We start from the raw sequence: 23,738 nt of genomic DNA on the forward strand, positions 1-23,738 counted from the left end.
TATTTTTTTTTAATGTTACGCAAATTGCAAGGGTCTAAATGTTAGATAAGTAAAGATCAGGCAGGTTAAAAGTAAAACTTTTAAAAGTTCTTTTAATAACTCGCACTGAGCTAAAATCAAAGGGCACCAAGTGAAATAAAAAATGAAATGTTAACAATAAGGGGTCACTTCTTACTACTTTTTGCATGGTAATTTTTAACATCATGACTTAATAAATTAATTCTTTACAGTAAACATGGAAGGCATTAATGCACAGCAGCGTATGGTAAACCATGAACACACAGTAGTAGCGATTTTTGGGTGAACCGTCTTTTTAAAGGTTTTCCAATCTAATCCTAGGTGATTTTGAAAAAGCCGTCTTCCAACGCCTCTGTGAATTTGTCCTTCATCTGCTGACGAAAGCCACTGTACCACTCCAGCAGCCTCATCCTCCTCTCCGTTTTTTCCTTCTGGCTCATCTCTCTCTCCCTCTCCAGGATGACAGGCAGCTCCCTCCAGTCCTTGAGGAAGATGAAGGGTGCTCCTGCATCTTTAAGTAGTCGGAGCGGGGACCGTTTACCGACTGCGCAGGCCCCCGGAGTCAGGACGTCCTCCACCACGGGCACAGAGCCATAGGCGCAGGCTTCGTAGATGCGGTAGCACTCCGTGTTCACTCCCACGGGACAAAGAGTGAGGTCGCTTTGCGCTAATGCCATCTGGTACTGTCTGGAGGTGTCTGCCGTCTCTTGAGGAAGCCACCTGATGACACAGAATGCAAGAGGTATTTTTAAAAAAACACTTGTTGCAATCCAGCAATGTCTGAGATATTATTCGCAAAGGATTTATGGTTAAACATGAATATGAGAGCTTGTACTGGCTAAGTAAACAATTATACATACTAACTGATCATCATGAAGTACACTACCATTAAAAAAAGACCTTTTTTTATCAAGATCAACAAAAAGTGAAATAGTAATATTATGTGTCACAATGCTTTCTTTGTTACAAGATCCTTCAGAAGTCATTGTAACGTTCTGATTTAATGCTCAAGAAACACTTTTCGGCATTCTGCGATTAAAAAAAATCTTTCTTTTGTCTTTTTTTGTGTGTGTGTGTGAGACTATAAATGTCTTTGCTGTCTCCTTTGATCTATTTAATGCACCCTTGCTGAATAAAAATAGCAATGTCTTCGACAAAACCAAAACAAAATCCTGACCCATTTTTTTTAGCATCTCCCTAACAATAGATGAAGTATTTTAAGTACCAAAAAAAGACATACTTCTCTCTAACATGCACGAGGCAATCTTTCTCCAAGCCGTTCTGCTTTAGGACACCCATGAGAGTTTCCCTCGAGGAGTTTTTGTACGTGGTCCCAAGAAAGTTGCAGAGATATGGTCTTGCAGTCTTCACCATCTGACCGCTAAGCGTGACAACAGGGAAATGCCTATATCTGCAGAGAAAGAAAAATTATAAACAAATCAAACTAACTGATTTTATACTACATCATATAAAGACAGTAAAATCGGATGCATAGCGTCTGCTCGCAGTTCTTTAAGTATGATTAAAATGGTGAAAGATGAGAATTCTGTATGAAATATAAAATACTATTTGTTAAAAATAGAAACTTACGTGGCAACACCCAGAGGCCACTGGAAGATGTCTTTATCGTTGACCCAAGGACTGTCGTACACAAGAAAGAGCAGGTCCACAAACCCGCCGTGCCTCTTAAGGTAAGGACTGATCCAGTCGTTATTGCACTGCTCGTTGCCCAGAAGAACCACAGCAACCCGAGAGACAGAGCGCATCTGCACCAGACCCTGGACGTGCTGGAGCCACTGGATGGAGTAGGAGATTTTCTGCTGCTCGCGGCCATTCAAAACCAACACCACACTGTCTGTGTCGAGAGAAACGTGCCCTTGGACCACCGCTGGCCCTGTGTAGAAACTGAGGACAGACTATGATAAAAGAGACTGCAAAATTGTGCGTTCTGAAATTTTTGGAAAGAAATCTCTATGCTCAGAAAGACTATATATATATATATATATATATATATATATATATATACATTTAAAAAGTTACAAAAAATATAATATTTGTATAATATATAATTTAAAATAAATATAATTTTTAGATGTGCATTTAATGAATTTTCAGCATTTTTAATCAGTATTTAAAACAACATTAAGTAAAAACATTAAAAAGTCTTCACTTCTGATCGGTTTAAAACATCCTCACTGAATAAAAATGTCAGTAAAAAAAAAAAAAGTCTTACTTGAAATTGATCTTCCCAGACTGAATCTCTCCTTCTCTCCATTGGCTGGATTTGTCTTGTGGGTTGAGAGTCCCTTCTAAAATATGTTCCCACAAATAAAGTCCTACGAAAACGTCAACGAGGAACATCATTTCATGTTCACGAGACACAGCAAGCAATGCAATTATCTCTGTAACAAAGAAAAGAAAAAAAACATATTCCACTTGCCAATTGCCGCTTTCCCCCAGATCTGAACTTTATATGTTTTTGGCCTGTTCTTAGCTGCATGATCTTGGTATGATCTGAAGGCATCTCTCCGCTTTTGCAGAACTAAAGAATCTGCACGCTCATCATCTTCCCATGGGTTCCACTCTTCCTCTCCTGCTTTTCCATTATCTGGACATGCACATTATTGAACAAATCTGTCGTTTACATGCGATCATCAACTCGTATGCTTCATTGCATTTACACAGCATTGTATTGTTTGTTTATTATAATAAACCTGGTTATGATTCGATGTCTCACCTATAATCACAGAGCCCTTTTTTACCACGCGATGAACGCGAGAAATAACCCTCTTGTTGAAAAACACGTTATACGCTGCATACAGCGAAAATATCGCATAAGCCAAAACAACTATGATCGCTATTTTCCGGCGTAAAAATCTCATGTTTAATTTTCAGGTGACCATCCTGCGGATCCCGACCGATGTGCACAAGAAGAGACCAGTATGTGAACACATTATTGCTTTTGAGTCGGATGTTTTCAATGAATTGGTTCGCGTTTGAATGATTCGTCCTCAAGGCCGAGAACCGTTTCGTACGCTGAGAAGAATCGAATGATCCGTTCACAAAAAAGCGGTTCAAAAGAACCGATTGACCAAAATGAATCGAACTTTTCGTCACTACTGTTTACATTTTCTCGAGGCTGCTTTGGACTGCCTGTTCAAAACTATAACAATTATTTTAAATATTTCAACAAGTATATTGGAAATAACATAAGGCGCTATATGAATGTTAAATTGCAGTTATCATGTAAATAGTTTTATGGAAAAAGTATTTTATCCTTTCTGTTTTACTTTGAGTTTTCTGTTCAGTATATACCCGGTCAGCTATGAAGCACCGAAGGAGGAGCTTCCGCAGTACAAGCTCGCTCTTCAAAGGTCGATGTGACCGTACGGGCTTTAAGTAGTCTTATTAACCGCACAAAAATGTTGTCCCTGCCCGCTCGTTTGGGGGCTCTGTCCCCTTACCTGCAGGTTTGTGGTCCGCTGAAAGCAGCACTTCCCGGAGCTTTGAACACAGAAGTGCTGGTGAAGTCTGCTGTGTGCGGTAGGTGACCTAATATAGTGGACACATCATGACAGGCTGTTCTACACTCTTGATGTTCTAGATAATAATACCAAGTAATGCAATACTGCACTATAATTACCTTTCCCTTTGGGATTCCCTTTGTTTTGTTTTTTTTTCTATTTTATAATTCAAAAGCTAATTTGTGATTAGTTATGTGCTTTGCTAAAGACTTAATTTGGACAACTTCTCAGTACTTAGATTTTTTTTTGCCAAATATTGCCCAATCTTAATAAACCATACATATATACATAATACAAAGGGACATAACCTATCTAAACTGCCACTTTTAAGTCCATTCAGTGACCATTCTGTATTCTTTTAGGCCATTTTGGAGCACGTCTCGCTCACACCGACATCAAGATCCCTGACTTCACCGACTATCGGCGCGTGGAGGTGTTGGATCCGAAGAAGCCCTCTCAGGAAAGCGGCGATGCTAGACGGGCCTTCTCTTACCTGGTGACCGGAACCACCGCTGTGGTGGGTGTCTACTCTGCCAAAACGGTGGTGACCCAGTTTGTATCCTCAATGAGCGCCTCTGCGGACGTCCTGGCCCTGTCCAAAATCGAGATCAAGTTGTCCGACATCCCAGAGGGGAAAAACATGACCTTCAAGTGGAGAGGCAAGCCTCTGTTTGTTCGTCACAGAACAGAGAAGGAGATCGCAGCCGAGCAGACCGTAGATCTCTCGGAGCTCCGGGACCCCCAGCACGACAAAGACCGCGTCACCAACCCCACCTGGGTCATCGTCATTGGTGTCTGCACTCATCTCGGCTGCGTCCCAATCGCAAACGCCGGTGAATACGGCGGGTACTACTGCCCCTGCCACGGGTCACATTATGATGCTTCGGGAAGAATCAGAAAAGGACCCGCACCTCTCAACTTAGAGGTGCCTTATTATGAGTTTCCTGATGAGGATACCGTAATTGTTGGATAAACGATGGACGTTTTCTCTGTATGGTTTTAATGTGTCTGGCCAAATCTAACTATTAATAAATATATATTTTAAAGCAACCAATATCGCTTTTTGAGGCTTTTGACTGGGCATCCCTATCTTGGTAACAAATTAACAAACACCGTTCTTTCAGACCATAAATAAAGTGTTTAATTAAATATTTTTAAAAAGGCATTCAACAATATCATTCACATATAATCAACAATGTATAATCTTTCTGAAAACGAGCTGCGCCTTGCAAAGAATAGATATTGCGTCAGATTCATAGGGAAGCTTGTTTCTGGGATGGGGAAAAAATGTGAAATATAATTCAGTCACCATCTTCATCTCACCAATCAGGATGTATTTTTTTATCATAATTGCTAGTTTGCTTTTTCCATTAGAAATTTCTCACGATTTTGTAGTCTATTTTTTAACCCCGTATGATTCTTTTTTTATAACAATTGCATTTATATAAACTCTAAATTGCGAGAGAGTCATAATCGTAAGATTAAAAAAAAAAAAAAAAAAACTCAATTTATCCTGTGGAGAAAACAAGATATCACATATTCAGATGTACCATATATAGTTAAAAACATTTTTATACAATACTAATATGCTGTACACCAGTTTCAACTACCGTACTCAAGCATCCAATCAACCCGTATGACACATGACTATAATGGTTTGAAATGTCGTTTCTCATTAAAAACAAGGTCACGTCAGTCTACGTAATGCACTTCGGCTTGAAGTTCCTTTTGTATGTAGCTCAAAAGAGCAGCGGTCACTTGTTGCTGTAGTGTGGCATTTCCCATAACAAGGGCAGTCAGCTGTGCCACATCGGTCCATGTTATTGAGCCTAAAACGGTGGCAATATCTTCGTAGAGTCTGCGCTGCTGGTCAGGTGTCAGTTCCATGATGACCTGAGGAAGAGGTTTAAACTGTCCGCTTGTCATCCAGCATCCAATCAGTCCACCAACGGCCCCACCTTAGAAACAGACGAAAGAGCAGGTAAGAGAGACACAATATTACAGTGTATATATAAGGTTGTATGCTCTATATAAGGCATGAATGGACTTGCCCACGGCAATTCCCAGTGGACCCCCTATTAAGCCTCCTGCAAAAGCCAAACCACCAGCGGCCGCTGCTCCTTTTCCAGACTGCTTTACCGCGGTTTTTACTTGCTGGTTTGCGGACAGTTCACAGCACAGCTTCATTACGTCATCAACGCGTGGCGGCATCTTGCTTGGAAATATTACAATACAACTGTAAAGTTAAAACGCAATTATTCAGTGATTTGTAGAAATACACAAAGTGTGGCTATATTATGAGTGACGTGCAAACAAATTAATCATACACACATAAATATATTTAATTAGGACACATTTAATGTATGCGATGTGTCTAAATAACACATTAAAATATATGCACCGTACACTTACCTTTAAAGGCAACTTTAGATTCCCTATTAACAATATAAAACCAAATTAATGGCACCAATCATTTGGAGACTTGGCGACTCAAGTCAACTATTAAACCTCCAGGAGTCAACACATCACGCCAACAAGCGCTATGTCATGGTTTTTTCAAGCGTGAAGCTGGAAACATATTTTTCAAAATAAAAGAACTTTTTTTTTGCGCGTTTGTAAAGTGAACTTTGCTCAAAACCTGTCTTACTTAAATAATGATTATTTAAATATATGAAATGGTAAGAGCGTATATATATATATATATATATATATATATATATATATATATATATATATATATATATATATATATATATATATATGTGTGTGTGTGTGTGTGTGTGTGTGTGTGTGTGTGTGTGTGTGTGTGTGAGTGTGAGGCGGTTCTCTTATTTTGAAAAGCTCCTTCAGCTGTGCTTTTTTTAAAACAGCACCGTCAACAATTTCTCTTTTCCCGCAACGAATATTTACACTGACACTATGAGTAGTTCATGCAGTCGATGTAATGTCGAACGAGATTTAATTATTCCGAGATTAATCTCACTTTGATGTTCTATAAGTGAAAGTAGATTGTTCCGTCATTCACTTCCTAAACGTGTCCGGACATGCCTAAACATTTGACATTTAAATAGAGCTCATCATCATCAATGATTGGATGTTTCCTGCATGCAGTAGCTCTTAAGAGATGCTCTGCACTGAAAGCAACTGATGCCTGGATATCATGACAGTGTTACAGATTGAAACTGCTGCTTTGGCTGGAATGAGTGAAAACTTTTGGTTGGAAAAAGCCTGTGCTCACCTTATTCCTGCTTTACCATTGTGGATCATTGAATATGCATGGACTAAACGGATGATGGAGGTCTTAGAAGGTGTTTTTCGCAGTCTTTTAATAGTCCAAACAAACCTGTTTCAACATTTTTTCATCAGATTGTGGTTTTTTCAAGTATTTCTTGCATATCTCTTGCATTGCATTACAAACTATTAAATCAAGCGTGCCTTCTTATGTTATTAAACTGTTATAATGTTACTTTATTGACATATATAACTGCACAGTTGTCAATAATAGATCTAACTTAAACTATACTGAAATGAATGCATGAAAGATCTAATCAACTTTAACCTCTTTCAGTTCTAGGACCCCCATTATGGCTAGAAGGTGACTGGCATCTTCTGACCCTTGAAGAGCCATGCAGAATCCGTGTGGTGGCAGCAGAGGTCTGGAGGATCATGCAGACCAGAGACATCAAGCACTTTGAGAGAGTAACTGAGTTTTTGGATGTTACGTACACACTTGTGCCAAGACTAGTGACTCCGATCAAACACATGAAGATCATGTTTGGTCTGCAGACTCTGGTAAAGCAGTGTTTTCTTTAATAAAATACATAAGTCAACCAACTTGTGATTATACATAATAATTCTATTCTATTAAAGAACATACTATGAAATGAAAGGGAAAATACAAGTCGATAATCAAAAGACACCTCAATCAGTACAAAAAATAAAAATGTAGTCCTTCAGAGAGAAAATAGGAAATATCAACGAGAATGTACTTTGTAATAAACTTATTTTTTCCCAAAGGCAAAAATCTCATTGCATTGTTAAATTAAATGAAGCAAAGTTCTTTCCTTAATTTTTATGAAATACAATCATAAAAGTATGAATTTGTTTGGCATTACATCACTGCTTTACAATTCATTAGCGTTTTTATTTTTTAGGTTATCATGTGGATGTTGTGGAATGACCGAAGCACTGATCAAATCTCTGAAAAGATTGAAAACTTTTTCCCTAGAAGCCTTCCAGAGTATCACAAATGTGTAAGTATGATGTTCTTCCACCAGGTGCCACCGTAAATACATAAACGGGCAAAGTATTTTTAAATGTACTGTGTGATGTATGGGTTCTTGTTGAGGCATATTAATATTTGACTAGGGGTCATTACTGTATTGTATTGTCTGTATTGGTGTAAATAATGCCTTAAAATAGAAGCATTATTTATTTGTCAACTTTTCTTTCATTTTGTTTAAACCGTGCGTCTATATAGAGCCGTAGGAACATGGATCTGATGCAGAAAAACCAGAAAGATTTCAAGTCCTTTGCTCATGTTCTGACCAGAGACAGGGATGTGCGTGAGACTTACATTCGGGTTAGTGGGAAAAAAACACTTTGATTGGTACATTACTTATATCAGCACTAGTTCGCATCAGTTCCAGATCCTCAAATCTTTAACTTTACAGGATTTATTGGAGGAGCAATATGGTGAACGCTATGCACAGAAGCTGGAGGAGAGACTTGCACATTATTTAGGAGAGCTAGATAAAGTCCTGCCACAACCATCGTGTATTGAACAGGCAAGTGTTTATAAGCTTTTGTGTCTAAAGTAGCTGCACTTTCTATTTATTTTCTGCTTTTTAAGAAGGGCATTACTGTTTTTTTTTCTGAACAAAAAGACTGTTTAAAAAAAATGCTTAAAATAAAGTTTTTTTCAACAGATAATTAAACAGGTTACAAAATTCCAACAACTAAATACACATTAAAATAATGACTAAATGTATAGTCAGAGTTCCCACAAGGCGTTTAAATGTTTTATAATCAGTTTAATTGTAAATAAGGTCTTCAGAGGGTTTTAAAAATTCACTGTAAACTAAGGAAACAAAAGAAAGACTGAATACGTTCAGTATATACATTTCGTTTGTATTAGCATGATAAATTCTTTATTGCCTTTCTTTGAACACGTTATGATATTAACATATTCAGACTAGTATTGATATGTTATTCTGTTATATCCACATTTGTTTCCAGGTACTGAAGTCCCGTTCATATGGGAAGGGAGAAAAGATACTAAAAAAATTACTTTCAAGGGATAGTGCATCTGTAGCCACAATTCTGAAGAGACTCCTGCATTGCGGTAAGAAACGTGATTTTGTGTCTGAATTTGCCATAACAGCTTTGAAATGACACACATTGGCTATGTTTACATGCACACAATGATCCATTAGTAATCAGATTGAGGGCAGCGTGATAAATATAAGCAGCATGGCGGGTTAACATGTTTATCCAGAAATGGAAAAACATAAATTCTGTTTAAAACAGTGTAGGAGAATCATTGTGCGCAAACAGCAGGAAACTGAAAAAATCTATTCTGATTTGAAGCTGACACATAAAGTGATCATTGTATTTAGTGTTCATGTAAACACTACATACATATTAATGAATTGGAATGAATTCAGTTTGATTGAAACAAACGTTGTGCCGTTCTTTATTTTCATCCTCATTTTTTTCTATTTGACAGCTGTAGCAACAAATCAGAGCCTTGCTGACAGTCTCTCACCATCACTTTTAAATCCTTGTGAGGTACAAAGGGAAGCTGAAGTAGTTAAACCATCCAGTGGTACCCTCTGTGTATTTTTGAGGCCATCTCAGAACACCACAAAAAAGGATCGACTCTCACAAACCAGCACAAAAGGTTCTCAGGGCTTGTGGCAGAATAGAAACACAGAAACCATTTTACCTCAGGAGAAGATTTGTGATGATAGAGTAATTGTTACATCTACGCAGTTGTCGGATTCTGATATAGATCAGAGTGATTTCAGCCAGTCTCTTCTGGTTGGGAGGCACAGGCAGGAGAAAACTCAATCTGAACCAGAACAGAAGGAAAGTGAGCCTGTTTTTCCAGAGCAGATCTGCTCTTGGCATGGCAAAAAAATGAGGAGCATCCTTCAGGAATGTTCTGAAGAACTTGAAGGAGAAGCCATACAAGCAGAATGCACTCCCACATCAACCCAGAGCACTCCACCTCTTCTCCCGTATACATCACAACCTCAAGGATCTCCAAACCAGCACTCGTTGTCTTCTAACGCAGATTCATCCTCCACAAACATTTCACTGTCCTGCATCCAGCAGGCCAGTCTTTCACCAGTGTCCTCAACGAATCCAGATGCTCTTTCACCCTCAGTTCTCCAACAGCCCTGCTCATCGCAGTCCGCAGCCTCAAAGCAACTTGCAGTCAATGCAGGACAGTTTTTTGCCACCGCTGTCTTTGCTGAACCAAGCAGAACTGATAAACACATTTTGAAACTGTCCTTAGAGAGTCAAAGCTTCCTAATGCAGTCCAAGTGGCTTCAACCTCAAGTGTGCCTTAATAGACTAAGCAAGGAAGAATGTGCCAGAGCCATGGATTCATACAGAACCTGTGACATTTTAGAAAGAGAACTAGAACCTGAAGACGATCAATACATGTTATTTGATGTAAATGCATTGTATTCTGATTCATACTCAGAAGACTCAGATTCAGACTCTGATGACCCTGATTACAAGCCTGACTAATACTAAAGCAGACAACATCAAAAAGATAGAAATATATTATTCATGTTTTTTTAGATGCATAGCTACTCAAACATCTATTTTAGAGTTTGCTTTGGATATTTGAATGAACACGCAATAGGGTTGGGAAAATATGCCGCTTTTTAAACCAGTTTTACCTCATCACTGTACCTCATGCAGGTCAAATTGCTTTAAGCTCTTGATGGTCAGCAGCTCAGCATTTTCAAAGAAACCAGTTGCTCCTTAATCTTAATCCAACAGTCAAATCCTCATGCAGTCCAAGTGGCTTCGACCTCAACCGTGCCTTAATAGATTCACCAAGGAATAATGTGCAAGAGCCATGGATTCACACAAAGCCTGTGACAATTTAGATGAAGAAAATTGCTGCTTTTCATCTTATTTTACCTCATCGTTTATCAAATGCTCAGTCTTTCACCAGTGTCTTCAAAGAAACCAGTTGCTCCTTCATCTCAATCCACAGATTCAAAACAACATGTCACTTTAGGAATCAATGCAAGACAGATTTTAGACACTATTGTCTTCGCCAAACCAAGCTGAACCGATGAACACAATCCCAAACTGTCCTAAGCTTCTTCATAATGTCCAAGTGGCTTAAACAGACTAAGCATATTTTATCCATTTTAATAGAACAAGAGCCTGAAGATTATCAATACGTGTTATTTGATGTAAATGCACTGTATTCTGATTTATACTGAGAAGATTCATGACCCCGATTACAAGCCAGAAATCAGAAAACGATAAAAAGGTGCCAGCGAACGTGGTCTTCGGCATGTTTTTAAATGCGTAAATACTCAAACATTTACTTCGGATGTTTGAATAAACTCACATTAGGGTTGGGAAACTATGCAGCTTTTTTTACCTCTTAGTTTACCTCAGAAAGGTAAACTTGCCTTAAAGTTTTGAAGGTCAACGCCAAACTATATGTGGCCTGTATGTTTTGTAATCAGACATTTTAGCCTTCATTGCCCTAAAGTGTTAGTGCATAACATGCTTTCTAGTGTGGAACGCTGTGTACTGTTGGTTTTGTGATGCGTATGGTGGGTCAGGGTTATCTCTGGGTCTCTGCATGGCGTGTTTTAGTGGATACATGTTGACATGCTTTCTTTGATCGACCTAGAAGGTTATGTAAGGACAGACATTTTGGATTATGATGTAAGTTTTCTGACTTTGTGTGAAGCACACCCAGCATTAGGTTGTACTGAACCTTCTTTCAGTTATATAGAACATCAGGTCAGAAATGTTTTAAGGTTAATCTTAGGCTCACTAATTCAGCGCTACTTGTGTACGTGCTTGTTTCTTAAATAAGTGGTTATGCCAAGAACAAAAACATGAAAGAGAGTTGTGAGTTTGAAGTTCAAGGTTATTACTCTGTAAAACTCCATTCTGTCTTTTGTTTACCTGACTTGAGTGTAAATTTGACTTGATGTTATTGCAAACTTCTTTGTCGTTATTGCATCAGATAGAGCGCACTCGTTCATATCACGTATAAAAAATGTCATCTAATGTCATTAGGTGTTTTGGATGATGATTGTTTGAGCTTGAAAGAGTTACATAAATCATCCAAGTGACAGCCTTTCATTTTCTTATTTATTTTAAAGCCGCATGACTTTTATTAAAGCAATAGTTCACCCAAAATGATGGTCATTATTTGGTCGTTTTTTACCTCCTGTAGTTGTCCTTTCATTATACTGTGAAACAAGAATGAAAAATGAAACTTGTCGCTCTTTTTTTTTTTGCAGTTAACACAGAATTGGGAATTTTCAAATCGTGTTTTTGGATTCGCTGAAAAAACAAAAACAAAACTAACAATCTGTTTTACAGATGTCCATTTCGTAGAAAACAAGTCATGAACGACTTGATTTAGATTGTTTTGTGTGATTGTGAGAGACCCCAAGCATTTGATTTTCCATATTTGGGATAATTGTCAAAAGGCGTTTCACAGACTTAAGCATTTTACTTGTATAATAGCAGAATGGCCAATAGTAACAGGGATAGCACCAATAAAATAACTCCATCCCACGCAAAAACGTGAGCTTAACCTTTGAAAGATGTAGAGACCAGCCTCTTTCGTTCTCATTACATAATGTGGATAATACTCCCCAAATGATGCTCGTGTGCTTGTGCAGTGTTTCTCTCAATTATAAACGTGCCCTGTAAACAGTGCGCCTAATAAAATAGCGATTAAAATAGACTGAGGTGAGAGGATGATACAGCAATAAACCTGAGAGACGGAAAGTGTCTCTAAAAACAACGGAGCGCCATATGCGTGATGTTTTGGAGAGGGCATGAGTGTTTGCTCTCCTCGCGCTTTTACGCACAGATCGCGTGCTTGGGCATCTGCCGTTTCTAGAAAGAGGAGGATGAGGTTCAACCCCAAAACTATAGAATTTTAGACTTATGATGTAACAGGGGAGTTGTGTACTGCCCTCAGTCTCAACCAATGAAAATATGGGCAAGGTTCAACACCCATTTTGGGGGGTTCTGTATAAAGCCGGTCTATGAACCGACTTAATCATTCTATGCACATATTTACCTATTTATCTCATCCCCAGCCACTGGAGCGTGATTTGTTATAATAACAAACTTAATAAGGTATTTATAAAGTATTTACACTGTATATTGCTTACTAGCTCATGCATTTGGGGTTTTATTTGTTTAATGTCTAAAATAAATATTTTTATTTTGGGATAGCCTGTATGATTTGCATATTTTTATATTTTTATAATACATTTCCACAATCATTTTTCCACAATCTATTTTAGAATAGATATTTAATTTGATGTTAGACAATAGCCTATTACATTACGTAATTCTACATTAATCTGAATACTAGTGTTTTTGCTATGTAACGTAATTTATTTGCCTGCACTTTTCTTATTTGCATTGCGGCGTTTTATTTAACGTTGTTTACATTTCTGTCAGAATTATCCCACGCAAAGCTTTATTTTACCTTTTTAATTAGATAGCGGACAACTTTCTTTACGCACTTTATTAAAATGCTTTTTTTTATTTGCGAGGTGTAAATCTATAACTTAGAAAAGAAAAATTTGGCTACTTTTTTTTGTAATGCAGGTTACTGTCGCGCTGATCCTAATTGCAAATACTGTTGCTATGGTTACCGCTTCAGGTCGTGCTCGCGCGAGTCTTAGTCCGGGCTACTGCCATTGAACGAATTTTTAAAAAATCTGAAAATTTTGCGTTTAGCCAAAGAGCCTAAACAAAATATTTATATATCAGTCAGCATATTTTTTTTGCTCAATCGATGTCGTCTTTTTAATTCTCCAGACATCATCTTGTTCAGGAGCGCATAGATCAAGAAAATGTCTTTTGTAGTGAAAATGAACGGAGCTCAGAACAATGGCATCAACGGAAACTTTATGAACGGGAACGGCGTGCATCATGTGAGTGTGCGGACTCATGTGAGCGTGAACCCTGCCAAACTGAAGAGTCTCAGGCAGAGATGGAGCGTCAGACCATCAGAGATGTCCAAAAAAACACTCAACCCCATCCGAGCCATAGTGGACGGGATGAAACTCACTCCCAACCCCGAGAAACCCATGATTGCTCTGTCCATTGGTAAGTTATGCATCAAATGGCTTTTTTATTTTATCCTTCTTTCACTCATCGCACGTAGGTTATCAAATAGGTTGCAAATGCAAACTATTCCTTTTCGCTGAGCGATTTAATGTAAATGTTTGTTTTGGACTTGGTTTTCCACTAGGTGACCCAACTGTGTTTGGGAACTTGCCAACAGATGACACTGTGTTACAGGCAATGAAGGAGGCCATAGACTCACACAAATACAATGGCTATGCTCCCTCAGTAGGTAAGTCTACTTAATTAAAAGATGCTGGAATTTTGAGAGAAATTATTTGCCTCATTTGGTTTGCAACGATTAAATATTATGACCTTGCATTTTCACTCTGACAAAATGTGTTAGAATTGCTCGTCCTGAAAATAATGTGCATGTTGGAAAAAAATGTACAGGTTACCAAAAGAGCAGAGAAGCTGTTGCAAACTTCTACAGCTGTCCGGAAGCCCCACTGGAAGGCAAAGTGCGTCACATCCATCATTTGTCATTTTTTTATATAATGTTTTTGTAAGTTGATGAGGAGTAAAAAAAAAAAAAATCTGTTAAATCTGTAGGATGTGATCTTGACCAGTGGCTGCAGCCAGGCTATAGAGCTGGCCATCAGCGTGTTGTGTAACCCGGGGGACAATATCTTAGTTCCACGTCCTGGATTCTCTCTCTATAAGACGCTGGCAGTGTCTATGGGCATCCAAGTCAAGCACTACAATCTGCTGGTGAGTAAATAAATCACACTGATAGCGTGAGTGTGTCAGTCAAAAAGACAAAGTCCATCACCTCGGCTTAGTATGGAGTCAGAAGACAAAATACGAAGTGCAAAATACAAGTAGAGCACAGCCTTTCTGTTACAATATGGTAAGTGAGATGAGATGAGATGGGGCGGGTTTGGGGCCATAAAAGTCTAGTTGATGGTCTGTGGAGTGGATAGGGAAAATTGCTGCGTCATTCTTACAATACATGGTCCACATCTGGGAATGATGAACAGAAGCAACCATAAACACGCACATGCAAATAACACAGAAAAATAAAGCTCAGGTTACAGCATAAAGATAAGTATTACAGATCTTAACTGAACTAAAATAGGAATAATTTTATTTCATGCAGATGTTGGAAACTTTTTTAGCTTCTTTTAAGAAGAGACCAGGTGATTCTTGGTAAAGCAGGAGTTCGTTTTTATTTTGTTGCTGTAGTCATGTGCAAGAAGTCTTCAAGAAATATTTAAGAGAATCGTCAAGCAATCTACAGGAAAATATTCAAGAAGAAAATCGAACTAAAACCTAGCACAGTGAAGTTTATATGTTTCAAGGGGGAGGAGTACATAGAGGTGGAGAGCATCCAAGTGTCATTTAAATGCATAGGTGCTATAAACAAAAGACACAGTTGTACCTTTTGATTAGCATTCACGCTGAACTTGGGAAAACCTGCCAGATGTTCAGTAACTGAAAGACAAAAGATTACTGTCTCAGGGCTTGGACTTCCTGCGCTGATATCGTAAATTACAATATACTTTCATAGTGGAAGCTGTGTTTAACCTTTTATAAATTTGTAATTCAACACAGGCAATATATGGATGCTTTTTAATCTTCTTAAGCACTTATGTAATCCCCTGTTTTACCTCTTGACTAATCCTTGCCTAAGATTAGTTTTTTTCAAACTTTTTGAAATATGTCTATTATGTTGTATTTGAATCCTTTAAGCCGGAGAAGTCCTGGGAGATTGATCTTCAGCACCTGGAGAGTCTGATCGATGACAAAACAGCCTGTCTGATTGTCAACAACCCATCCAATCCATGCGGCTCTGTGTTCACCAGAGAACACCAGCATAAGATTCTTTCCGGTGAATACTTACTCAGATAATATATCCGGAATGTTTATGCACAGAAATTCTGATCTGATAATGTTTTATGTGATCTAGTGGCATCGAGAAACTGCATCCCTATCCTTGCTGATGAGATCTACGGTGACATGGTGAGCTCACGTTGAATACGGAAACACTTGCATTTACTTTTGCATTTCCAAACTCTGTCCACTTTCAACTAACTTTAATGAGGCATCCAAAGGTCAAGTGGACCTCAGTGGTCTTTTATGGAGTTCACACTCTATACTCACCAGTGACCCCTGTTAAATGACTTAACTGAGTCTGGCTTACTTGCAAGACACTTTCGACCTTTTAACACTCCTAAAATTAGAGGTTCTTACATTGGCACCTATGGTTCCAGGAAGAACTACCGAATATTTCCACTGCACATATTAAAGATAAGGTTCTTCAGACGTTCTTCACACTTAAAAAATGGCTCTTTGAAGAACTAGTCATTAAAGGGTTTCTGAGGAACCCATAGTGGTTCTCCCCTTTCCTTGGAACTACATTAAAGTTTACTGCGATTGTAGGGAACATCTTTCTGTTGGGTGGCGTGCGTTTGTTTCCCTGGCTCAGCTCAGCCTTGTTTAGCAGTGGAAACCACATCAGCACTGAAGGGATTAGAGTTGTGTGGAGTGAATGAATGTTGGAAAGCATTCTGAGTTTTAGGTCATGAAGGACAGTGAAAGACAGAGCAGAGGGCATTGGGTCCACAACTCTGGACAGTAGTTGCCAAAAGTGAACTTATTTATTTAAAATTCTGTTGTTTTTTTTAACTTAATACGGTTTGGGTGCTGAGGTGTTTGTAACCCAATAAATCAGTTGGGGCTGTAAGCTGACAGTGAGCGGCTTGAGCACACCTCAATGACTTTGCACTTCTCGTCACATATGTTTTTGGTTTGGCACATGCATGAAGCTTGACGTAATTGAGGCGATAGAGAAGGTTGGGTGAGGAGCGGCCCCCTCGTTTCATTGCAGGTAGAAGTTTTGACTGGCTGGATGTGTTTTTGAGCTCCATCTGGTACAGTATTGAGCACCCCATGTGGCCTCACTGTCTGGACCCTGTTAAAAACAACAGCAACAAAACATACTTCCACATTTAAGCTTGTGAAATAGCGCCAGCATCGCAAATTGCCGTATCTTAGCCAATGGGAGATGGGGCGGATCCATCGACCAGACATGAAGCCATAATCGTAATTAGAGCCAGGCGAACAACCACAAAATAGCACCAAGCAAGGAGCACTCTCTCTCTTTCACTACCCTTGTAACTTTCTTATTTCCCCATTCCTAAACTTACATAATGCTCCTCCTTCCAACATGATGGTAACAGCATGCTGAAGGTTCTAGAACGCAGCTAACATATTATCTTTACAGTCATTTACTGGCCAGTTCTGTTCAGTTTAATCCTTTCTCCTAAAAAAGCAGAATGAGCAACAAATACACATATTAGAATGATTTCTGAAGGGTCTCGTGACACTCATTAAACACTGGAGTAATGGCTGCTGTAAACTGAAATTGTATTGTATCATTGTATTGTATTATTACAATGAATTGTAACAATATTTTACACTATTATTGTTTTTTGTAATTAGATAAATGTAGCTTTGGTGAACATATTTATTTTTTTGAAAAACATGAAAAAAAAACTTACAGACTCCAAACCTTTGAAAGATCATCCATCTTGCATTATACAGAGATTATTAAATTATATCATTAGTGCTGTCAAAAATATTTTATTTACATGATATATGTGTCTACTCTGTAGTATAAATAAATACACACGCATACAGCGTATATTTTGAAAATATGTGTGTGTTTACATGTATATATTTATATTATACATATATTTTATACATAAACATATTTTTTCTTAAATATATACATGCATGTGTTTGTATTTATATACACATAATAAACAGACATAGCACACATACATATATAAATAAAAATATGTAAATTAAAACTGTTTAATTGCAATTAATCCTTTGACAGCACTATATATTATATTATATGTTTCAAGAAAAATGTAGTTTTTGTAATGAGTGTCTGTCTGTTGTTCCCCAGGTATTCCCGGGCTGTGATTTTCAGCCTTTGGCACCTCTCAGCAGTGACGTGCCCATTCTGTCCTGTGGTGGTCTTGCCAAGCGCTGGTTGGTTCCCGGCTGGAGGATGGGCTGGATCCTCATCCATGATCGTAATGACATATTTGGAGCCGGAGTAAGTATCAGCCACTCACCTGCAACTGAAAACGAAATACCTCACGAAAAAAAGGAATATCAATAACGCTAATATTCACTCTAGATTCGAGAGGGACTTGTGAAACTCAGCCAGCGTATTTTGGGACCCTGTACTGTAGTTCAGGGAGCATTAGAGAGCATTTTGAATGAGACGCCACCGGAGTTCTACCAAGGCACCATCAGTTTCCTTAAGGTGAGACGATAAGAGCTTCGGAGAGAAAAGCTTGATTCAACATCTGACTCTGACAATAACACAGTTTTTATGTCCCTTTTCAGTCCAACTCAGAGATATGTTACTCAGAGTTATCAACTGTCCCTGGGCTGAATCCAGTGATGCCATCAGGAGCCATGTACATTATGGTAAATGGCATTTTGTGTATAATATAATTATAATAGTGGATTAAAATGAAGCATTGTTCATTAGCTCAAACAAAACGGGTATTTTAATCAGAAGTTGCATTTCTGTCATATACTACAAAATGACAAAAAAGACCCTTCCTTCTATTTGCCGTAAGTTGTTGATTACATGGCTGCAGATCTGAATGTGAGCTTGCAGCCAATTGTAGGAAAATGTGGGGCTTAAGTGGACTACATTACTGAAATCTTTTACCATATTTTTAATAGATTTGTTTATTAAAGAAGTATGAGGTCAAAACAAATAAAAGAAAGGCAGCGGCTAGAGTCTATTTACACCAGGTGAAAATAGCAGCCTTTTTTAGTGATATGCTATTTACACTAAGTGAAAATAGAATACTTTCTTAGCATAGATGCTATTTACACTAATTAAAAATAGCAGCATTATTTAAGTGCAAATAGCATTTGCACAGTTATCTGCACCTCAGTATTAAAGTACATTATAAAACATAATGCAGTGTAAACGTTTATTTTTAATAAATTATTCAAAATAAGATCAATGATATGCATCTAGAAAATATATGTGATCAGTATTTTTTGTAACTGGATCAAATAATTCAATGAAACGATCAGATTTAAAATGATACAGACATTTTTCTGGTGCTTTTTAAAATTTCTCGAGTTTGAGGAAATAATGTCAGAATGTTCATTTTTGGGTGAACTCTCTCTTTAAATGGCCTGATCGTACTTAGTCATGCTTGGCACATTTGCTCATCAGGATGTCCATATTTGGGATGAGTATGTTTGCAAAAAGTGCAAAGTTGCAAGTTAGCAGAGGGTAAACGTATTTTATGCTGGCTCATCCTCAGGTGGGGATCGAGATGGAACACTTCCCAGATTTCCAGAATGATGTGGAGTTCACTGAACGGCTGGTCACTGAGCAGTCTGTGTTCTGTTTGCCCGCTACGGTGAATTATTCATCTCCCTTATCTTACCTTATATCTATTATTTGTCACAAAGATTGCATCCATTCTGATACCTTTGTTATTTCTTTCTGCAGGCATTTGAATATCCAGACTTCTTCCGAATTGTGGTAACCGTCCCAGAGGAAATGATGATTGAGGCATGCATTCGGATCAGAGAATTTTGTGCACGTCACTATCGGCCTCGGAGCCAAGACAGCCACGAATTGGACCAGTGAAAGAAACAGACAGAGAACAGAAGGTCAAAAAAGGAAAGGAAAGGTCAAAGGGTGAAGCAAAATGGTGTATGAAGCTGAAGAATAAAACGAAGAGAGGACATCATCCCTTTTTGGAAACCCAGTTTAATGCAAACATTATATTTATATTTTTATATGTATTATGGCTAGTATTATATAGGGAAGGGTGGGAGGGTAGTTTGAGGGTTATTGAATGAATATACAATTTTGCATTATTGTAAAATATTATATGAAGTATTTTTTTTTTCTTACACTGTAACAGACATCGTGGCAAGTTTGGGAAGTCTTGGGACCAAACCATAAAGCCATTTCATGTGTATCCTGCATGATGTGAAGTATTTATCCATTATGTGACATTTTAGGAATAGAATATTTTGTAATTTGCATGCCGAACCATTTTGAGAGTTGAAAATGACATATATGGCACATATATGACATCTAAAGTTTTTTTTTTTTATTATTATTATTTTGCTTTTAATCGTTACACCTCAGAAACTATTTAAATAAAATTGTATCTCAATATGTCTTTAAGCACCAATGTGTATTATTATTATTATTAGAAACAATTTTACAGAAAGGGGAGGAGGAAAGTGTAGGTGGATTTCATTTCCCCCCCAAAAAAAGAGAGGAAAAGGACTTCTTTTTACTAGTGTTACTCTTTTACTTTCTTAATATATAAAAAACTGACACAGTAGCAACAAAGCAACAACAAAAAACCTGCATGACTGGCAAAGAATAAATGTTTCTGCTCTTGATTCTGTCTATTAGGTTATTGATCGGATGATAGTTAGAACTGTTCCTGCCCTCACGCAGGTAAACACATCATCGGAGTTGTCGTTGCAAGAGTCAGGGTAAGTTATTTTGATAAAGGTTGCAATGGATTAATAATTTATTATAAACACTAGGAGGTACAAATATTTTTTTCTCTCTGATCTCTTGACACAGTTGGTTAAAACTTTTCCATTTACACTTGGTCACAGAAGTATATAAAGACATATATACAAACATAGCATTAGTTCTGGCAGGTCACGTGAGTCAAACCTGTATCAGCCGACTCTCAGCGGATAGCTATAGGAATATGACACCTATCACAGCGTTCCAATATAAGTTTTATTCTATATTATACAGCATCTTTTTTTTTATAGCCCTCCTCCATTCCCAGCTCCTAGTTCTCTGATATTTCTTGTTGATTCAGACTCTTTTTATGTGTTACGCTTAAATATCATTATCAGTTGTATCACATGACTAAGTTAGGCATGCTTTAAGTTCTTTTCTGTGTTACTATGCTTCCCTCTAGTGTTTGATGCAGGAATACATAACACAAAGAGGGTACCTTGATGGCAAATCTTTGCTCTTTTCATGCTTCCCTATACTTTGTTAAAAGTAAAAACATTTACATTTATTTTACATTTTAAATTCACTCAATCAGCTCAATCAGCCCTCCGAGGATCGCCACCTTAACGCGGTGGAGGGGTTTGAGTGCCTGAATGACCCTAGGAGCTAGGTTGTCCGGGGCTATATGCTCCTGGTAGGGTCTCCCAAGGCAAACAGGTCCTAGGTGACAAGCCAGACAAAGAGCGGTCCACCTCACCCCTTATGGATAAAAACCGTAATGGAGTCGCGACGTCGCCCGGTATGGCGCAGCCGGGGCCCCGCCATGGAGCCAGGCCTGGGGCCGGGGCCGGCATGCGAGCGCCTGGTGGCCGGGTCTTGCCCCACGGGACCCGGCCGGGCTCAGCCCGAAACAGCGACGTGGGGCCATCCTCCCGTGGGCCCACCACCTGCAGGAGGGACCGTAAGGGGCCGGTGCCTTGTGGTTTGGGTGGCAGTCGAGAGGCGGGGACCTCGACAACCCAACCCCTGGACTCAGAACCTAGTTCTAGGGACATGGAACGTCACCTCTCTGGGGAAGGAGCCTGAGTTGTTGCGGGAGGTCGAGAGATACCGGCTAGAGATAGTCGGGCTCACCTCCACGCACTGCTTGGGCTCTGGAACCCATCTCCTCGAAAGGGGCTGGACTCTTCACTACTCTGGTGTTGCCCACAGTGAGAGGCGGCAGGCTGGTGTGGGCTTGCTCATAGCTCCCCAGCTTAGCCGCCATGTGTTGGAGTTTAACCCGGTGGACGGGAGGGTCGCCTCCCTGCGACTCGGGTTGGGGGAGGACTCTCACTGTCATTTGTGCCCACGGGCCGAATGGCAGTGTAGAGTACCCGGCCTTCTTGGAGTCCCTGGGAGGGGTGCTGGAAAGTGCTCCAACCGGGACTCTATCGCCCTGCTGGGGGACTTCAACGCTCACGTTGGTGATGCTAGTGACACCTGGAGGGGCGTGATTGGGAGGAACGGCCCCCCCGATCTAAACCTGAGTGGTGTTCTGTTGTTGGAATTCTGTGCTAGTCACGGTCTGTCCATAACGAACACCATGTTCAAGCATAAGGGTGTCCACCAGTACACGTGGCATCAGGACACCCTAGGCGGAGGTCGATGATCGACTTTGTGGTTGTATCATCTGATCTCCGGCCGCATGTCTTGGACACTCGGGTGAAGAGAGGGGCGGAGCTGTCAACTGATCACCACCTGGTGGTGAGTTGGATTCGTTTGGCGGGGAGGAGGCCGGACAGACTTGGCAGACCTAAACGCACTGTGAGGGTCTGTTGGGAACGTTTGGCAGAGACCCTGTCAGGAAGATCTTCAACCCCGCCTCCGGCAGAGCTTTGACCGGATTCCGAGGAGGCTGGAGACATTGAGTCCGAGTGGACTATGTTCTCTACCTCTTTGGTCGACGCGGCCGTCCCGAGCTGTGGCCGTAAAGTCTCCGGTGCATGTCGTGGCGGCAACCCCGAACCCGATGGTGGACATCGGAGTAAGGGATGCCGTCAAGCTGAAGAAGGAGTCCTATCGGGCCTGGTTGGCTCATGGGACTCCTGAGGCAGCTGACAGGTACCGGTGGGCCAAGCGGACCGCTGCCCGGGTGGTTGTGCAGGCAAAAACTCGGGTCTGGGAGGAGTTCGGGGAGGCCATGGAAAATGACTATCGGACGGCCTCAAAGAGGTTCTGGCAAACCGTCCGACGCCTCAGAAAAGGGAAGCAGTGCCCTGCCAACACCGTATACAGTGCTGGTGGGAACCTGCTAACCTCGACTGGGGATATTGTCGGGCGGTGGAAGGAATACTTTGAGGACCTCCTCAATCCCGCCAACACGTCTTCCACTGAGGGAGCAGAGGCCGGGGACCCGGGGGGGGACTCGACCATCACCCTGGCTGAGGTCACTGAGGTTGTTGAGAAGCTCCTCGGTGGCAAGGCACCAGGGGTGGACGAGATCCGCCCGGAGTACCTCAGGTCTCTGGATGTTGTAGGGCTGTCTTGGCTGACACGCCTCTGCAGCATCGCGTGGACGCGGGGGAAAGTGCCTCTGGACTGGCAGACCGGGGTGGTGGTTCCTCTTTTTAAGAAGGGGGACCGGAGGGTGTGCTCCAACTATAGGGGGATCACACTTCTCAGCCTCCCTGGGAAAGTCTATGCCAGGGTACTGGAGAGGAGAATCCGTCCGATAGTTGAACCTCAGCTTCAAGAGGAACAATGCGGGTTTCGTCCTGGACGTGGAACACTGGACCAGCTCTATACCCTCTTCAGGATGCTGGAGGGTTCCTGGGAGTTTGCCCAACCAGTCCACATGTGTTTTGTGGATTTGGAGAAGGCATTCGACCGGGTTCCTCGTGGTGTCCTGTGGGGGGTGCTCTGGGAATATGGGGTAAGGGGCCCTTTGCTAAGGGCTGTCCAATCCCTGTATGATCAGAGCAGGAGCTTGGTTCGCATTGCCAGCATTAAGTCAGACTTGTTCCCAGTGCATGTTGGACTCCGACAGGGCTGCCCTTTGTCACCGGTCCTGTTCATTATTTTTATGGACAGGATTTCTAGCGCAGCCGGGGCCGGAGAGGGGTCTGGTTTGGTGACCACAGAATAGCTTCTCTGCTTTTTGCTGATGATGTTGTTCTGTTGGCTACATCTGGCCAAGACCTACAGTGTGCGCTGGGGCGGTTTGCAGCTGAGTGTGAAGCGGCTGGGATGAGAATCAGCACCTCCAAGTCTGAGGCCATGGTCCTCAGTCGGACAAGGGTGGCTTGCCCCTTCAGGTTGGTGGGGAGCTCCTGCCCCAGGTGGAG

General features: G+C 40.3%; 5 protein-coding genes across 7 annotated transcripts; 3 read left to right on the forward strand and 2 right to left on the reverse strand.

The window, feature by feature from the left end:
• Nucleotides 1-75: 75 nt before the first annotated feature.
• On the reverse strand, nt 76-3,030 carry rxylt1 (ribitol xylosyltransferase 1). The gene is made up of 6 exons (XM_043264675.1): nt 2,756-3,030; nt 2,459-2,626; nt 2,252-2,354; nt 1,609-1,923; nt 1,259-1,429; nt 76-738 (listed from the first exon to the last, which is right to left on the reverse strand). Exons 1-6 carry the CDS (start codon nt 2,898-2,900, stop codon nt 336-338), a joined length of 1,305 nt encoding a protein of 434 aa, XP_043120610.1. The 5' UTR covers nt 2,901-3,030; the 3' UTR covers nt 76-335.
• A 326-nt stretch (nt 3,031-3,356) lies between these two features.
• Nucleotides 3,357-4,596, forward strand: LOC122323065 (cytochrome b-c1 complex subunit Rieske, mitochondrial-like). The gene is made up of 2 exons (XM_043216705.1): nt 3,357-3,561; nt 3,905-4,596. The coding sequence occupies exons 1-2, from the start codon at nt 3,441-3,443 to the stop codon at nt 4,513-4,515; spliced, it is 732 nt and encodes a 243-aa protein (XP_043072640.1). The 5' UTR covers nt 3,357-3,440; the 3' UTR covers nt 4,516-4,596.
• A 64-nt stretch (nt 4,597-4,660) lies between these two features.
• On the reverse strand, nt 4,661-6,093 carry zgc:112052 (protein C19orf12 homolog). Of its 3 annotated transcripts, none has more exons than XM_043216709.1 (3): nt 5,955-6,093; nt 5,594-5,753; nt 4,661-5,500 (listed from the first exon to the last, which is right to left on the reverse strand). In XM_043216709.1, exons 2-3 carry the CDS (start codon nt 5,751-5,753, stop codon nt 5,235-5,237), a joined length of 426 nt encoding a protein of 141 aa, XP_043072644.1. In that variant the 5' UTR covers nt 5,955-6,093; the 3' UTR covers nt 4,661-5,234. The 3 variants fall into 3 exon arrangements, with proteins under 3 accessions (XP_043072644.1, XP_043072642.1, XP_043072641.1); XM_043216707.1 differs by having other exon boundaries at nt 5,594-5,757; XM_043216706.1 differs by having other exon boundaries at nt 5,594-5,778.
• Nucleotides 6,094-6,420: 327 nt separating this feature from the next.
• Nucleotides 6,421-12,020, forward strand: LOC122362508. The gene is made up of 7 exons (XM_043263982.1): nt 6,421-6,850; nt 7,111-7,334; nt 7,697-7,795; nt 8,023-8,124; nt 8,216-8,329; nt 8,781-8,886; nt 9,271-12,020. Exons 1-7 carry the CDS (start codon nt 6,703-6,705, stop codon nt 10,302-10,304), a joined length of 1,827 nt encoding a protein of 608 aa, XP_043119917.1. The 5' UTR covers nt 6,421-6,702; the 3' UTR covers nt 10,305-12,020.
• Nucleotides 12,021-12,758: 738 nt separating this feature from the next.
• On the forward strand, nt 12,759-20,333 carry tat (tyrosine aminotransferase). Its single transcript, XM_043264185.1, has 12 exons — nt 12,759-12,914; nt 13,608-13,898; nt 14,044-14,148; nt 14,310-14,377; nt 14,469-14,627; nt 15,609-15,747; nt 15,826-15,878; nt 17,833-17,985; nt 18,070-18,198; nt 18,282-18,365; nt 19,229-19,327; nt 19,420-20,333. Exons 2-12 carry the CDS (start codon nt 13,643-13,645, stop codon nt 19,558-19,560), a joined length of 1,386 nt encoding a protein of 461 aa, XP_043120120.1. The 5' UTR covers nt 12,759-12,914; nt 13,608-13,642; the 3' UTR covers nt 19,561-20,333.
• Nucleotides 20,334-23,738: the final 3,405 nt, after the last annotated feature.

This window comes from Puntigrus tetrazona, chromosome 18 (assembly GCF_018831695.1).
Source record: "Puntigrus tetrazona isolate hp1 chromosome 18, ASM1883169v1, whole genome shotgun sequence".
NCBI lineage: Eukaryota > Metazoa > Chordata > Actinopteri > Cypriniformes > Cyprinidae > Puntigrus > Puntigrus tetrazona.

Bases quoted from the DNA above. Each gene is read 5' to 3' on its own strand.
- rxylt1 (XM_043264675.1), bottom strand. From the start codon at position 2,900: ATGAGATTTTTACGCCGGAAAATAGCGATCATAGTTGTTTTGGCTTAT. The intron at 2,627-2,755 runs GTGAGACATCGA...GTGCATGTCCAG, and splicing joins AAAGGGCTCTGTGATTATAG to ATAATGGAAAAGCAGGAGAG. The intron at 1,430-1,608 runs GTAAGTTTCTAT...CTTTCTCTGCAG, and splicing joins TGGCCTCTGGGTGTTGCCAC to ATATAGGCATTTCCCTGTTG.
- zgc:112052 (XM_043216709.1), bottom strand. From the start codon at position 5,753: ATGCCGCCACGCGTTGATGACGTAATGAAGCTGTGCTGTGAACTGTCC. The intron at 5,501-5,593 runs GCAAGTCCATTC...TCTGTTTCTAAG, and splicing joins TCCACTGGGAATTGCCGTGG to GTGGGGCCGTTGGTGGACTG.
- tat (XM_043264185.1), top strand. From the start codon at position 13,643: ATGTCTTTTGTAGTGAAAATGAACGGAGCTCAGAACAATGGCATCAAC. The intron at 14,628-15,608 runs GTGAGTAAATAA...GAATCCTTTAAG, and splicing joins TCAAGCACTACAATCTGCTG to CCGGAGAAGTCCTGGGAGAT. The intron at 15,879-17,832 runs GTGAGCTCACGT...GTTGTTCCCCAG, and splicing joins ATGAGATCTACGGTGACATG to GTATTCCCGGGCTGTGATTT.
- LOC122323065 (XM_043216705.1), top strand. From the start codon at position 3,441: ATGTTGTCCCTGCCCGCTCGTTTGGGGGCTCTGTCCCCTTACCTGCAG. The intron at 3,562-3,904 runs GTAGGTGACCTA...GTATTCTTTTAG, and splicing joins GGTGAAGTCTGCTGTGTGCG to GCCATTTTGGAGCACGTCTC.
- LOC122362508 (XM_043263982.1), top strand. From the start codon at position 6,703: ATGACAGTGTTACAGATTGAAACTGCTGCTTTGGCTGGAATGAGTGAA. The intron at 7,335-7,696 runs GTAAAGCAGTGT...TTTATTTTTTAG, and splicing joins TGTTTGGTCTGCAGACTCTG to GTTATCATGTGGATGTTGTG. The intron at 8,887-9,270 runs GTAAGAAACGTG...TCTATTTGACAG, and splicing joins GAAGAGACTCCTGCATTGCG to CTGTAGCAACAAATCAGAGC.